Below are 12,685 nucleotides of genomic sequence, written 5' to 3'. Positions count from 1 at the left end.
AGGGAGATTACCTTTATTGATCCTGATACTGTTTTCTTTCTTGAATAAACCCTGGCTGCATTTGCAGTTTTTTAGGACCCAGAGTTCTCTTGGGTTTGAACAACATGAAACACATGGCTTATATGCTTCCCCAGTTGACTTAAACTTTTAGCTCATATCTATAGATTTCTTTGGCCTGTCTTTGCTGGTCGATTTGTTCTTACTGCAAACCTCTCCGCAACCCTAATCAACTGTAACTCACAAGGAGTATTTCATATTGTTAGTCTGTACGTTGAAGTTGGGCCCTTAAGTTTTAATCCTCCACTTGTGCTGCTTCTTGTTCAACAAGGCAGCATGTTTTTTTAAATCTTCCATTGTTCCGATTTTGGTGAGTCCGTGTGTATAGCCTCAGTTTCCTGTTCTTAGCTGACATGAGTGGCGCGTGGTCTTCTGCTGCTGTAGCCCATCTGCTTCAAACTACAGTGTGTTGTGCACTGACAGATGCTCTTCTGCACACCTTGGTTGTAACAAATGATAATTCAGATACCGTTGCTGTCCTATCAGATTAAAACAGCCTTTTTTTCTTTGACATAAACAAGGAATTTTCATGCAAAGATCTGCCACTCGCTGGATGTTTTCTCTTTTTCCTGACCATACTCTGTAAACTGTAGAGATGGTTGTGTGGGAAAATCGCAGCAGATCAGCAGTTTCTGAAATACTCAGACCAGCCTGTCTGACAACAGCAACCAGGTTACAATCAAAGTCACTTGAATCACCTTTCTTCTTCACTCTGATGCTCAGTTTGACCTTCAGCAGGTGATCTCAACCATGTCAACATACCTAAATGCACTGAGTTGCTGCCATGAAATTGATTAGATATTTGCATTAGCGAGCAGTTAATAAAGTAGTCGGTTACATCTGTTTTTTTCTCAGTAATATTGTAGCAAAGTAAACCGCTATTTGTTTCCTTTGGCCTCTATCACTATAGTAACTAGTTTCTATTCTTTATGTCTGCCTTTTTTTAACATATTGGGACTAAATGGCACTCACCTTGTGGTCCTCAGAGTACAAAAAAATATATATTTAAAAATATCAGCAGCTTTCTCTTTCTAAAATGTATTCCAAATCATGAAAAACTAATGACACTACTACTGAGTTCCTTTTCTCTTCTGCTGTCCATATTAATGTTTAAGTCATGTCAAATTCTCACTAGCTTCTTGCACAACTGGTGGGTGCAGTGCTGTAGAAACAAAGCAGGGTTGAGGTAAAGAGAAGCGTTTTGTCTGTCAGGGTTATTTCTGTGTGGATCGATACAAGGTTTCCTGACTGCAGGCCTTGGAGAACATATATAGACCACACACAGGCTAAGTCAGGATCACAGATTCACGTGTTTCATACTAGCTGCATATATTTCTATAATATCAGCCCAGAAACTTTCTCTTCTCTTCTCCTTTCTGTTTCTCTTTACACACACACACACACACACACACACACACACACACGTACACACACACAAGGATCCTGGTCAGCAATATGTTTCTTAGGCTGCCAGCCATGCTTGGAGGAAGTGTGATCGAGCTCATGAAACATTAATGAGATGATATCTTTAGAAACTCCCTCGCTCATCTCAGCAGAACCAAAACTCTTGTCTCTTGTCCTCCATCTTTCACCTCACTATCACCCCTCCACCCTGCTTTCTTTTCTTCATTCAGCCCCCTGGAGTCTCTGCCTTTATCCATCCCTTTTAAAATTTCCTTTGCAATTTATACTCGGAGCTTGGCTAAATGGAAATCAGTGTTTGAACAGTCGAGGGAGGCTATTACAAATTCCTTCCCTTCTTTGTAGGACTGAATGATTTGACCTGAAATCAGCATTACATAAACTGTCAGACTTAGCACAGTAATGACAAATTTAATGCTGCTTATTTTTAATGCACTGGGATATAAAATATTCATCCTCAGAATACCATCCACATATACACCAACAGAAACCTACCGCAGCTGGTATTTTTATCCTGAGTGTAGATTTTCCTCTGCCTGTTTCCAGTTTCTTTTCCCCACATTTGGTTGACTTTAATTTGATTTTGGAGCAGGGAAGCAAAGGAAAGGGATCTGTCTGGTTGGAATACCAGTAAATGTAATGTACTGCAGTGGCTTTGTCAGAGTGAATAGAAATGTGTGTTTGGGTTTCCTCGTGTGTGAGTATGTGTGACTACATCTTAAGAGGTGTTTCAATTTAGATCTACCAAACTGACAAGAGAGCAGCTGTCAGTACAGGGCTCTTTGCCCTAACATGCTGATCTGTGTGTTTGTGTTTGCATCTGTGCGCATGTTGTGTACTCTTTGTGTTTGTCCGTAGTTTCAGCTTCTGGTTATCTTTCTGCTTATGAAAAGGCCTTTTCTGAAATGGGTCAGGTGTCAGAGGCCTTTTTAGTTCAGGTATTTTATTTATTTATTTGTTTATTTATTCATGTATTTATGTCTGATCTGCAGTTGAAACTGTTTTCCTCTTTTGCAGTTACTCACTCCTCTCCTATCTCTACCTTATTTGTCACTTTTTTTATTTTTATTTTTTTTGACTAATATAAGTCTTTAAAAATATGCGTTTCACCTATTTTGGATTGCAAGTAAGTTCAAGTTCAAGTTCAAATTTTATTCGCCACATGCAGTGACAGGTTGCCCTGCAGTAGAATGAACCCGCCTCCCGACCTTACACACACACAAGTAAGAATCAGATTTATTTAAAATACTGTTTTCGCTTTTTTAAGATTGAAGAAAACATTTTTCTCTGGGTGAAGCTTATGGTCTTATAACAGAGCTGTGAGCCTGAGGTGGCCACGTCAATCCCTCCCTATGACATCATACAGAGCTACAAGTAAAATATACAGTTTGAAACGAAGCATTTAGAGTAGACTGATGCCATCTGTGACTTATTTAAAACTTTGTCCGTGACCACGGTAGGTCGATATTAGCTTGTTCTTTAGTTCGTGAGTTCTCTTGGGAGATCAATGAGTTTAAACAGCATGAAAGTCATTCACAGTACATGGCCTTATCATTTTGGTGACACGTTCACCAAATGCCTAAATGTAATTACCATTATGTGAACTAAAATACTTTATAGTCAGTGTGACATTTAAATGTGTGCTGCCCATAGTCACATCAGGTTTTAATAACAGCATTTATGTAGAAAGTTGCGTGTCCTTTCCCTAATAGCCCACATTTACGTGGCAGAGTTTGCTCACTCTGAGGCGGATGCAGTGAAATGGATCCAAATCACGTCAATTACGCTATCACATGGAAAATAAAATCAAAGTGCCTTGTGAAATCAAATCGATGTATTCACAAGAAACCCTGTTGTTAGGGGCATTATGGAGAATTAGGGAGCAGGATACAATAGTGTAATTGCAGCATGCAACATTGTCACGTAAGAAAGTCAGCTCCCGTTGGGAGCTTTTTGACCCCTGCATACAGTAAAGTTTTAAAGTACTGGCTGAAAAAGCTCAGGGCTGTGCTATTAAGTGGAAACTTATGCACTAAGTCACAGTGGTTTTCCAGATCAGAACAATAAAGCAGATGTTTGTAAGATAAGTAGCTTATTCCCAGGCCGGTAATGCCAGGAATAATGGGAGAAAGATTACTTCCATCCAAGGTGCCAACCCAAAATCTCTCTAGGTGCTCTCTGTGATGTTCCAGCTGGTTTTCAGCGCTCACTGAATCTGGCTAAAATTAGATCGTCAGGGTCAGTAAATGTGCTGAGCGCCTCTGGATCAATTCTTTTGATTTACATGAGTAGACACTGAAAACTTTGATTGTAAATCTGGCTGCCTTGTCTGTCTTGTCTCCATAGCCTGTATATAAATGATGGATATGAGACTGTGACATGCACCTTTGGTTTGAGAAGTCTTGCTTTAAAGCCATGATTTGAACATTGTTAACCATCTTTTTGTTTTGTTATATTTTAAACCCACATGTTCTTAGTGAGGAACGGCTCTGACTGGGGGATCAGAGCCAGGTTATGTTTTATAACCTAACTTTTAAACTAGCAATTGAGGTCATAAATTCACCAGCAAAGTGTTTACTGAAGTCAAATGTCAAGTAAGTAGCAAACTCGGACTACTGCTGTTTTATGTACTCTCAGTGGTTATCTCAGATTCATTTCAGGGAACACTTGATTATCAGAGTATAACACAAAGTCAGTTAAACTTCAGGAATATCAGTCAGTCCAGTTAGTTAGAAACCATTGTGAATCTATTTCACCTGTTCTGGTGCAAATTAAAGTGACAAATGCTGCAGTGGGGAGGCAACAAGACAACACAACAACAGGACCAGTATGTGCTTTTTTGTGCAAGGATGAACAGAAGAAGGGCATGATGTCCTTTAGTAAGACCTGTGCTCACAGATAAGAATCGTGCATCGTGATTGGCTGGAACACCAGAACTGGGAGATCTGCCTCTGGTTCTTCAGTCTCAGAAGAGAGCAGGTCCACACTGAGCAAGTGTGACAGACATGAAAGACTATACAGATGCCACGGTGAATGTTATGCTATTAGCACCATTATCATGTATGACCAGTGAGTCAGTGATTGTATGGAAAGGCATATTTTGGGGGGATAGCACAGGCCTCCACATGCTAATCAACAGTAGCTTGACTTCTGTTAGATACCAGGATGAAATGCCCTGGGTTCCTCCTGGTCCAACTGGATCCAGCCGGGAACCTCTATGGCACCACCAGTGCCGCAGACGGCCCAGGAGGACTGTGGAGTGGCTGCTTTAACTGTGTCTTTAATCACCAGGGAAAAATGAGAGCATTTTCCTCTCAGCACTTTGACATATACATTTTGGTTTGGTGATCGAACACTGGCATCAACAGCTGGTAGAAACACGTGGCTCACAAAGACACAGATATGTTCTGCACACAGTTTTATTTTAGCTCTTTTTTCTTCCTGGAAGCTCTCGCTCTTTAGTCCTTGGTGTCAGTATTGATTGCTCCACTCAGGAGGGCAGGTTGGGGAACAGAAAGTAGTAGTTTTCGCACCAGTAACACTTTCCTCTGATAGAAATGTCTCCGATTAATTGTAGTGTTAATGTGGAAAGGAAAAAAAAAAAGTGATATGAATGCTATACTGTTTAATAATACAGTATAGTACTTTTGAACAGTAAAAGGGAGTAACTTCATGTGGAGGTGGTAGGATGTTGTTACCTTCAAAAGGAAACACACTTGCTGTTTTAACCAACTGCTGGCTCTAGCTGTATATTGACTATCCAGACATGAAAGTGGTATTGATCTTCAAAACTGCCAGCGAGTGAAAAAGCCCTTTGCCCAAAATGTCAAACACTTTTTAAAAAATTCACAATCTAAAGGTTTTCCTTTTGCTTTCTGTGGAGCTTTTGTGATGAGATGATGACCAAATAAGGCATGTGTTTGTGGACTGGGATTACTCATGTTGTGGGGACACAAAGTAAATCTCCTTTCACAGACTCGACTCGTGTTTTGGGACAGAGAATTAAACCTTAAATCTGAGGAGTTTCATTAGAGGTTGCAGTCAGAAATAGGCAAGTACAGGGTTATAGTCTGTCTGCAGTAATATAAACATGGCTGTGTCTTTGTGTTTGTATGTGTGTGTCAGACTTTTGTCAGGTGGAGCTGCGTCTGTTGGCTCACCTGTCCTCTGACCCTGAGCTGCTTCGCATTTTTACCAACCCGCAGGCCGACGTCTTTACAATGCTGGCCTCTCAGTGGTGGGTCTCCATCAGTCACACACACACACACACACACACACACACACACACACACACTCAGGTTCTCCCTTGATCGACTTGCCAAGGTGAGTTTTGGTCCTATACAGGGTTTCTCCTTCCCTCTCTGCCTCCCAATCTCTCTTGTTTCACTTCACATCCTAATAGTCTGGTTGCCATGACTACCATGCCAACGGCCTTTTTCTGTCTCTCTTCACTGGGCAGGACACCCCAGGGATGGTCATCCTGCTGATTACATTGTTGGGCTTTTGAAGTTTGTGTGTGTGTGTGTGTGAGTGTTGGTGCAGGTCTGTGCTGTCTCTTTGATGATGTGTGTATGGTGTGTGTCATACCTACACTCCTGTCATCCATCTCTGACAGGTGTGTGTCAGAGGGCGCCGGTTAAACAGATTACCATATTAACTGCTCCTCTGAGGCTTTGCAGCGTGTCTCTTTCATTATCTCTCTTTCACCTTTAAACAAATTAACTGGAGTCACCGCAGCACCGCTGGGATTACGCCACCTCGGTGTCTTTCTCTTATAGACCTCTTCCTCTTTCTATCGCATCATTAGTCTTCTGCTCATCCAGTTGTCCCTCAGCTTTTACTGTGGTGTGTATGTATATCTGTTGCTCCTGTTGTTGTTATGCTCTTTTCTTTTCTGTCACTCATTTTTACTTATATTTGGTCAAATTTCACCCTCGCCTCAGCCACCATTCAGCTAAAGCACAGTAATGTTCCTCTGCTTTCTCTGATTAGAGCTGTTACCGGACTTTTTTTTGTTTTTGTTTTTGTCATATTACAAAAGGAATTGATTGAATATCATGTGGACTTCTTCTTTAAGAGGACAACTTGCTGCTCTGCTTGTTGTTTAGCCTTGCAACAAATTAAAGGCACTTATTTTTGCAGTTTTTTTTTACTCAGTGCATTGATGCCACTCCAGCAGGGGGCAATGAAAATCCAGAATAGCTTTTTCTTCAGCCAGATGTCATTGGAGGATAATGCTCACTTTTGGACCTCATAGGTTACCCCCATTTACCCACACATGTCATTTAACAGATAAATATCTGTGCATGTGTGTGTGCCACAGAGAGAAAACAGCAGAGAGGTATTTTAGTGTACTGTCATCATATCTAAGAAGTCACATGTCATTATGCAAGGCTGGCACTGAAGCTCACCAGACTTGTAGTGTGGGTATGTGTGGGGCACTCCTTCAACACTGATCAGCTGTGGCAGCTCCCTGTCAGCCCCTCCAGAAATGCCACTTTGCAGACGTGTCATCCCACCCAGTCTGATCCCCAGTACTACGGCTGTCTGCAAGTCACATTACATAACTGTCTGTCTTCCCCTCTCCTGCAGCCTCTGTTCTTTCTGTATTTATGCGGCTTTAACGTCTACATCTCACACTGCACTTTCTTTCTTGCTCTTATAATCTGTTGCCTGATGGGCTTTTTCTCGCTTTTATCTTTGCCCTTACTCTTTCTGTCTTTTCACTTTCTCTGCCGAGTGTTATTGCTGCCAATAACACCTCAATCAGCTTGAACAATATTTAATCTCTGTTTGGTGACAGAAATCTTACCCCACATCCCTCGTTAGTCGTAGCCATCTTTTCATTTATAAATGTTTAATACTTGTCAGCCAAAGACTTCATTTTCTTACTTGTCTTTAAAACAAAAAGTCTTATTTTATTGCAACATCAGTTTTTCTTTAAAAGCAAGTATCACTTTGGTGTTTTCAGTGGACTTTAAATCATAACTCTTCACTTCCACAGCAGTGAAAATGGATAAAATATTAGTGAAATTTTTGTCACTAATGGAATAATGCATCTCTCGCTCTCTCTGAATCTGTCTCTCAGGAAGGGGTTGAGTGAGAAAGAGGTGACATCTGAGGACAGAGAGCATGCCAAGCGCGTTGTGTACTCTGTTGTTTATGGAGCAGGTGAGTACAAACACCTCACAGAAAAGTGGTTTTGTCAATGAATAGGACAAATGATGAAAGCATAACAGGTTTAAGTGTCGTTGGTTTTGAAATGCAAGCAGTTCATAGTTTAAAGAGGTAAATGGCATTATAGATAATTTAGAGTGCTGTGCAGCACTTAAGTGAAAGAAAAACAGCAAGAAGAGTCTGCAGTTTCATTCTGTGCGGATCAACTTTGTTTTTTTGAAGCCAGCTTTAAGCGGCACATGGAGGAACTGCAGTTTTTGTTATTTCTACGTTGTCTTTGTTTTCCACCTCTGAAGGTTGCTCCTTGGTGTTTACTCAGAAATGTCCAGCGATTTCTTCTGGGACATCTGTAGCTGTTTTCCTGTTCCTTTTATGTACTGAATCACAGTCCTGAATCAAGGGATGGGCGATGGAGGGATAGAGAAAGATAAAAATAGACAGAAAAGAGCTGAAAGGAAGATAAATACATAAAACAGCCATGTGGAGTTTAAAGAGACCTGTTTGTGTGACTTGTGACCCATTTATGGTTCACACACAGGTGCATTTTCTTATGAACATGGACACACGTGACCACAGATCAGTGTCACAGGAGCTTGCTTGTTTGATTCTGGTGTCTGAAACATCTGCTGTTTGTATGCTTGTCATCAGGATTACACATGAACGTCTGAGCCATAAGTGTCATGAAGCTGTTGGAGAGGTGGAGCATGGACAAAGAAAGAATTGATTTAGTTTTGTTGTAGATCCAGATGACTTGGTAGAGAATATGCTCCACTGGTGTCCTGGCTCAGCATGTTTCTCTATCTGTGGATCAAGAATATTATAGATTTAACTGAAGCTGCATAACCAAAAGTAGGACATGAAAAAATTTACTTAATAAAACAATATAATTGACTTTAGGACAAAGCAAAAAAAGATAAATGAAATAATATTACTTTCAACATTGAGTAAAATAAAGTTAAACTATTTAATCTTGTTGTCATCATAACCACCTCGAGGTTGCGTTGGTCTGCAAGCCACTTTGCAACCCACCCCAGCCCCTCCCATCATTCTTTTTAGTGTAAAGTCTGTCATTAATGTTGCGTGCTCTGTTCTGTACAGTGGTCTTGCTGCTGCTCTGTCTGTCTCCAGTATTCTGTGTTTGCACATGGAAAGATGATCATGTCTCACCAAACATGAATTATGTAGTTGGAAATAACAATCTTATTCTGACTATACTGGACCTAACTGAGCTACTGCTCCTGTGGATTTGTTAGACAATATCACGACAATGATCTGAAACACAGAATCTGCATTTAAGATTCATGCTTTGGACTGAATATGCTTCATTAAAAAACACTCTCAATCTGATGGTGTATTGTTCTGTGGCATTTCAGTCTGAGCTGGACTCACAGCTCAAACACAGTCACTCTCAGACACGCGATACTAAATGAATCAGTTTTTGTAAACTCAATAAAGCCTTAACAATAACAACAATGAGAGGCACATATCAAAGCTACTCATGTGAGACATGCGTGCGAGGCAAAACATGCACGGACAAATCGCACAGGAAAAGGTTAAAGAAAAAATGCAGAGTCAGTATTGAGTGTTTGAAAGAGGGCAACAGCGTGAGAACGGGTAGTCAGATGAACAAAATAGAGAGTAAAGGGGAAAATGTGGCGATTTGTGCAGAGGGTAATGTAGGGGAAATGCATTGGCAAAGAAGCAGGCGGGGCCGAGAGGGAAACAAGAAGAGGAATGTAAGGAGCCGCTGATCCACGCAGACAGACGGCTCTTCATGGAGGGATGTGTTGCTATGGTTACAGAATACTAAAAGAATCCTGCTCAACAAGACAATAATCGGGTCAGGGAGGAGGGGCTCAGCCATACACATACATACATAGAGTGGGGCCACAAATAAGAAGGCCACGCAATGATGCTGACAGATAAAAGGTAGGATAGACTGTAGACTGTACATAAAAGATGCCAATGTGGAAGCGACTTAAACCTGCATTCTTTATAATGGCCAGCAGGGGGCTTTCTAAATTAATATCTATCCAACATCCGCCTGCTAAAAACCAGGTAACCAGGGATATTTCTGAAAATACTTCCTTACAAAACTGTTTACCTGCAATACAGGCATACCAACTCATATACATTTTAATATTTTACCTATTTCACTCTGGGTGGCCAACTTTCCAAAAATAAAGTGCACGATATAGGTATTTGTATATTTTATAGTATTTATGTCAATAGAAAAAACCTAAATATATATATATTCTTTCCTGCATAAATGTGCCAGTCAATGCAAATACAGACTTAATATTGAGTAAAAGTCTATTTGATTTTATTTAATTTTATTGAATTTAAAGTATCTAAATTGTGTAATTGACCAGATCCTTGTATCACACTGCTACCCAGTAAACATTCTCTCCCTGATGTGCTTTAAGTCAAAATTACTGCCTTTTATATGTTTTTTGGGGTGTATTAAACCACTTTATTTCAAATTTATTTCAAGGAATCCAGATTTTAAGAAATATTTCTCATTTCAATAGTCAAGCTGCAATCACAGTTAATGTTTCTCTGTGAAGTCAGACATCCTACACATCCAACACAATAGGGCTGTGTGTTTTCTGTCACGTGATTGTTGTGATTTTGAGTCCCTGCTTTAATCACTGTCACCATCACTGAAAAACACACATAGTAACTGTGTTGCCCATTAGCAAACCCTCTACACTCCTCTGCTCGGGCCCTGCTCCTGTGCTCATGCTACAGGCTGCACACCTTTAACACCTCCTGAGGTAACACATCCACACTAGGTTTTTGTGTTCTAGTCTTCATCTCTACACACAAATACTCACCTCCAAGTCTCCCAGTGATCTTTTATCTTGTCCTTTTCATCCTCCCACTCCTCAGTTTGCTCTACTTTTTTTCCTTTGCCTTTCTCCTGCCCTCTGGTCCAGTCTGTCCTCTGTTCACTTAGCTCCTCTCAACTTCTCGGCCTCAGGCCTCACCTATCTGTCACCACCATTTTTGGACAGGAATTCTAATAATTATAATTATCTCCACTTAGGTGAATGTGATCAGCACCACCTGTTAAACTCTTCTTGCAGAGAATACATCTTCCAAGTAATCTGCATGTGAGAGGAAATCCAAGGGAAGCGAATAATGTCACAAAGCTAATCACTGCATTTACCAGACGTTACTCAGATTATACATGTATGTATTTTACATCATGCCCAATTCAAAACATATGAGAAATGCACACTGCATCATACACCCTAACACACCTGAGTCTCCTGACATCATAGACTAAACACATCCTCTCAAATATCCCATCTCTCCACCGGCATGTCAGCACCACTGCTGCCCTGCATTGCTGCCTGCCTGCATGCTCCGGGGGGGATATTTTATTCATCACTCGCCAGTTTGATATGTGTTATGTTTGTGGGGAGTGATGAGCTCGCAGCCTAGACGCCAAACTGTAACTTCTGCTCTCCTGCTGCTGTAATAAATCAATAATTTCATAGATCGCAGTTTTCTGACTGAACTGTTTGTTTCCTCCTCCCTGATACGTTTTATCACGTGTAGGCCGCAAGCGTCTGTCGGGTATCTTGGGGGTTAGCAGTGAGCAGGCCAGCCAATTCCAGGATCGCTTCCTCCAGACCTACAGAGATGTCCAGGGCTTCATCCAGAGAACCATCCAGCAGAGCCACAAACAAGGTCTGTGTCCATTCACAGTCGTGTTGTATCTAATAATAAGCTTGCCTCAAGGTTAACGAATATGTATTCCTGAAAGGTAAGAAGCTACTTCACAGAACTCAGTAGAAATATAGTCATAGCATAAACAGGTAGAGTCAAGAGTAAAAGAAAAAATTAAAAGTGTTTGTTGGTTTGTTTGCGTTTGTGTGTGTCAGTCTGATTAGGCCTGCACTTTTGACATGCATAGCAGTTTCTTAAGCATCCACACCCTCTGTGGATTTGTGTCTGTTTGGCTGGAGATGAAGAGATGTGCTGGATGGGTTGGAGATGTGCTTGTATTGGCAGGAAGAAGACGAACTGCCCTGGGTCAATACTTGAAGGGGACGGGGTGAATAAGAGGGGAGGGGCTGGAGGATCTGATGGTTAAGATGAGACCCTTTATTTATATTCTGACCGAACTGCCAGCGCAGCACACTTGAGACTTGAACACACGCACACAAAATAGTGTAAAGTCTGCACTTTAACCCTCATTGCGCATAGTGCATGAGCCAAGCGTGAACAGGGGGCGGGATGCTTCAGAACAGACCTTCTGACACTCACTGACTGCTGTTTGAGCTAATCTCGCCCTCCAGCCAAGGATCTAATCCCTTCTTAACTTTATCTTATGTGTGCTATATTGACTTTCCCCTCGCTAAGAAAAACACTAGCTAATTACAGAGTAAACCAGATAAATTAGCCGACATCAGTGAGAAACATTCAGCTGTGTCACTATGTCAGCTTCAGATTTTTTGTCAGGCTGTGGCCGCGCAGAAAAACAGCATTTATCTGGTCTAATAAATGTTGAAAAATAACCTCATTTTGTGGCAGACATCAAAAATGAGGTCAGACCAGTGGATGTGTTTCACGCCAGCTGCAGCGGCACACACCTTTTTTTTTTTTTTCCACAAACACGCCGTTACACACAGACAGGTGCTCCATCACCCTCAGCACTGGTGACACGGCCCACTACCTGCTCATCACTTCCCCTTTCTTCTGCAATACGGGCGCCGATCGAAGCACCGTAATGGACTCATTCTTTCAGACTGCCGTGCAGAGATCGCAGTGGAAGCCTCCTCGTTCTCAGGGGCAGAGCGATGATGTGCCAAACAGGGGCTTTAATTCAGCCCATCACCATGGTGATGCTCCCATCAGGGACGGCTCTAGAAGTTATTCGCCCCACACTCTTTGTCTGTGTGTCCCTCTCTCATCCTGTCCATCCGTCTGTCTCTTTCGTTCCTTTCTCTCTTCATCCTCACGTCCTACCGTCTTTATGTTTCATCTTTCCCTTTTCTTCCCCTCCCTCATTCCACAG

General features: G+C 41.5%; 1 protein-coding gene across 2 annotated transcripts in view; it reads left to right on the top strand.

The window, feature by feature from the left end:
- poln (polymerase (DNA directed) nu) overlaps positions 1-12,685 on the top strand; it is an 81,486-nt gene that overhangs the window by 57,054 nt on the left and 11,747 nt on the right. For both annotated transcript variants that reach the window (XM_087836724.1, XM_087836721.1), the window contains 3 exons: positions 5,605-5,716; positions 7,568-7,650; positions 11,224-11,355. In XM_087836724.1, coding sequence (XP_087692850.1) covers positions 5,605-5,716; positions 7,568-7,650; positions 11,224-11,355 — 327 coding nt within the window. The remainder of the gene's footprint in view (positions 1-5,604; positions 5,717-7,567; positions 7,651-11,223; positions 11,356-12,685) is intronic.

Source organism: Neolamprologus brichardi, chromosome 3, assembly GCF_056152115.1.
Source record: "Neolamprologus brichardi isolate AB-2024 chromosome 3, ASM5615211v1, whole genome shotgun sequence".
Lineage (NCBI taxonomy): Eukaryota > Metazoa > Chordata > Actinopteri > Cichliformes > Cichlidae > Neolamprologus > Neolamprologus brichardi.
This window is presented reverse-complemented; position numbering and strand designations above follow the sequence as displayed.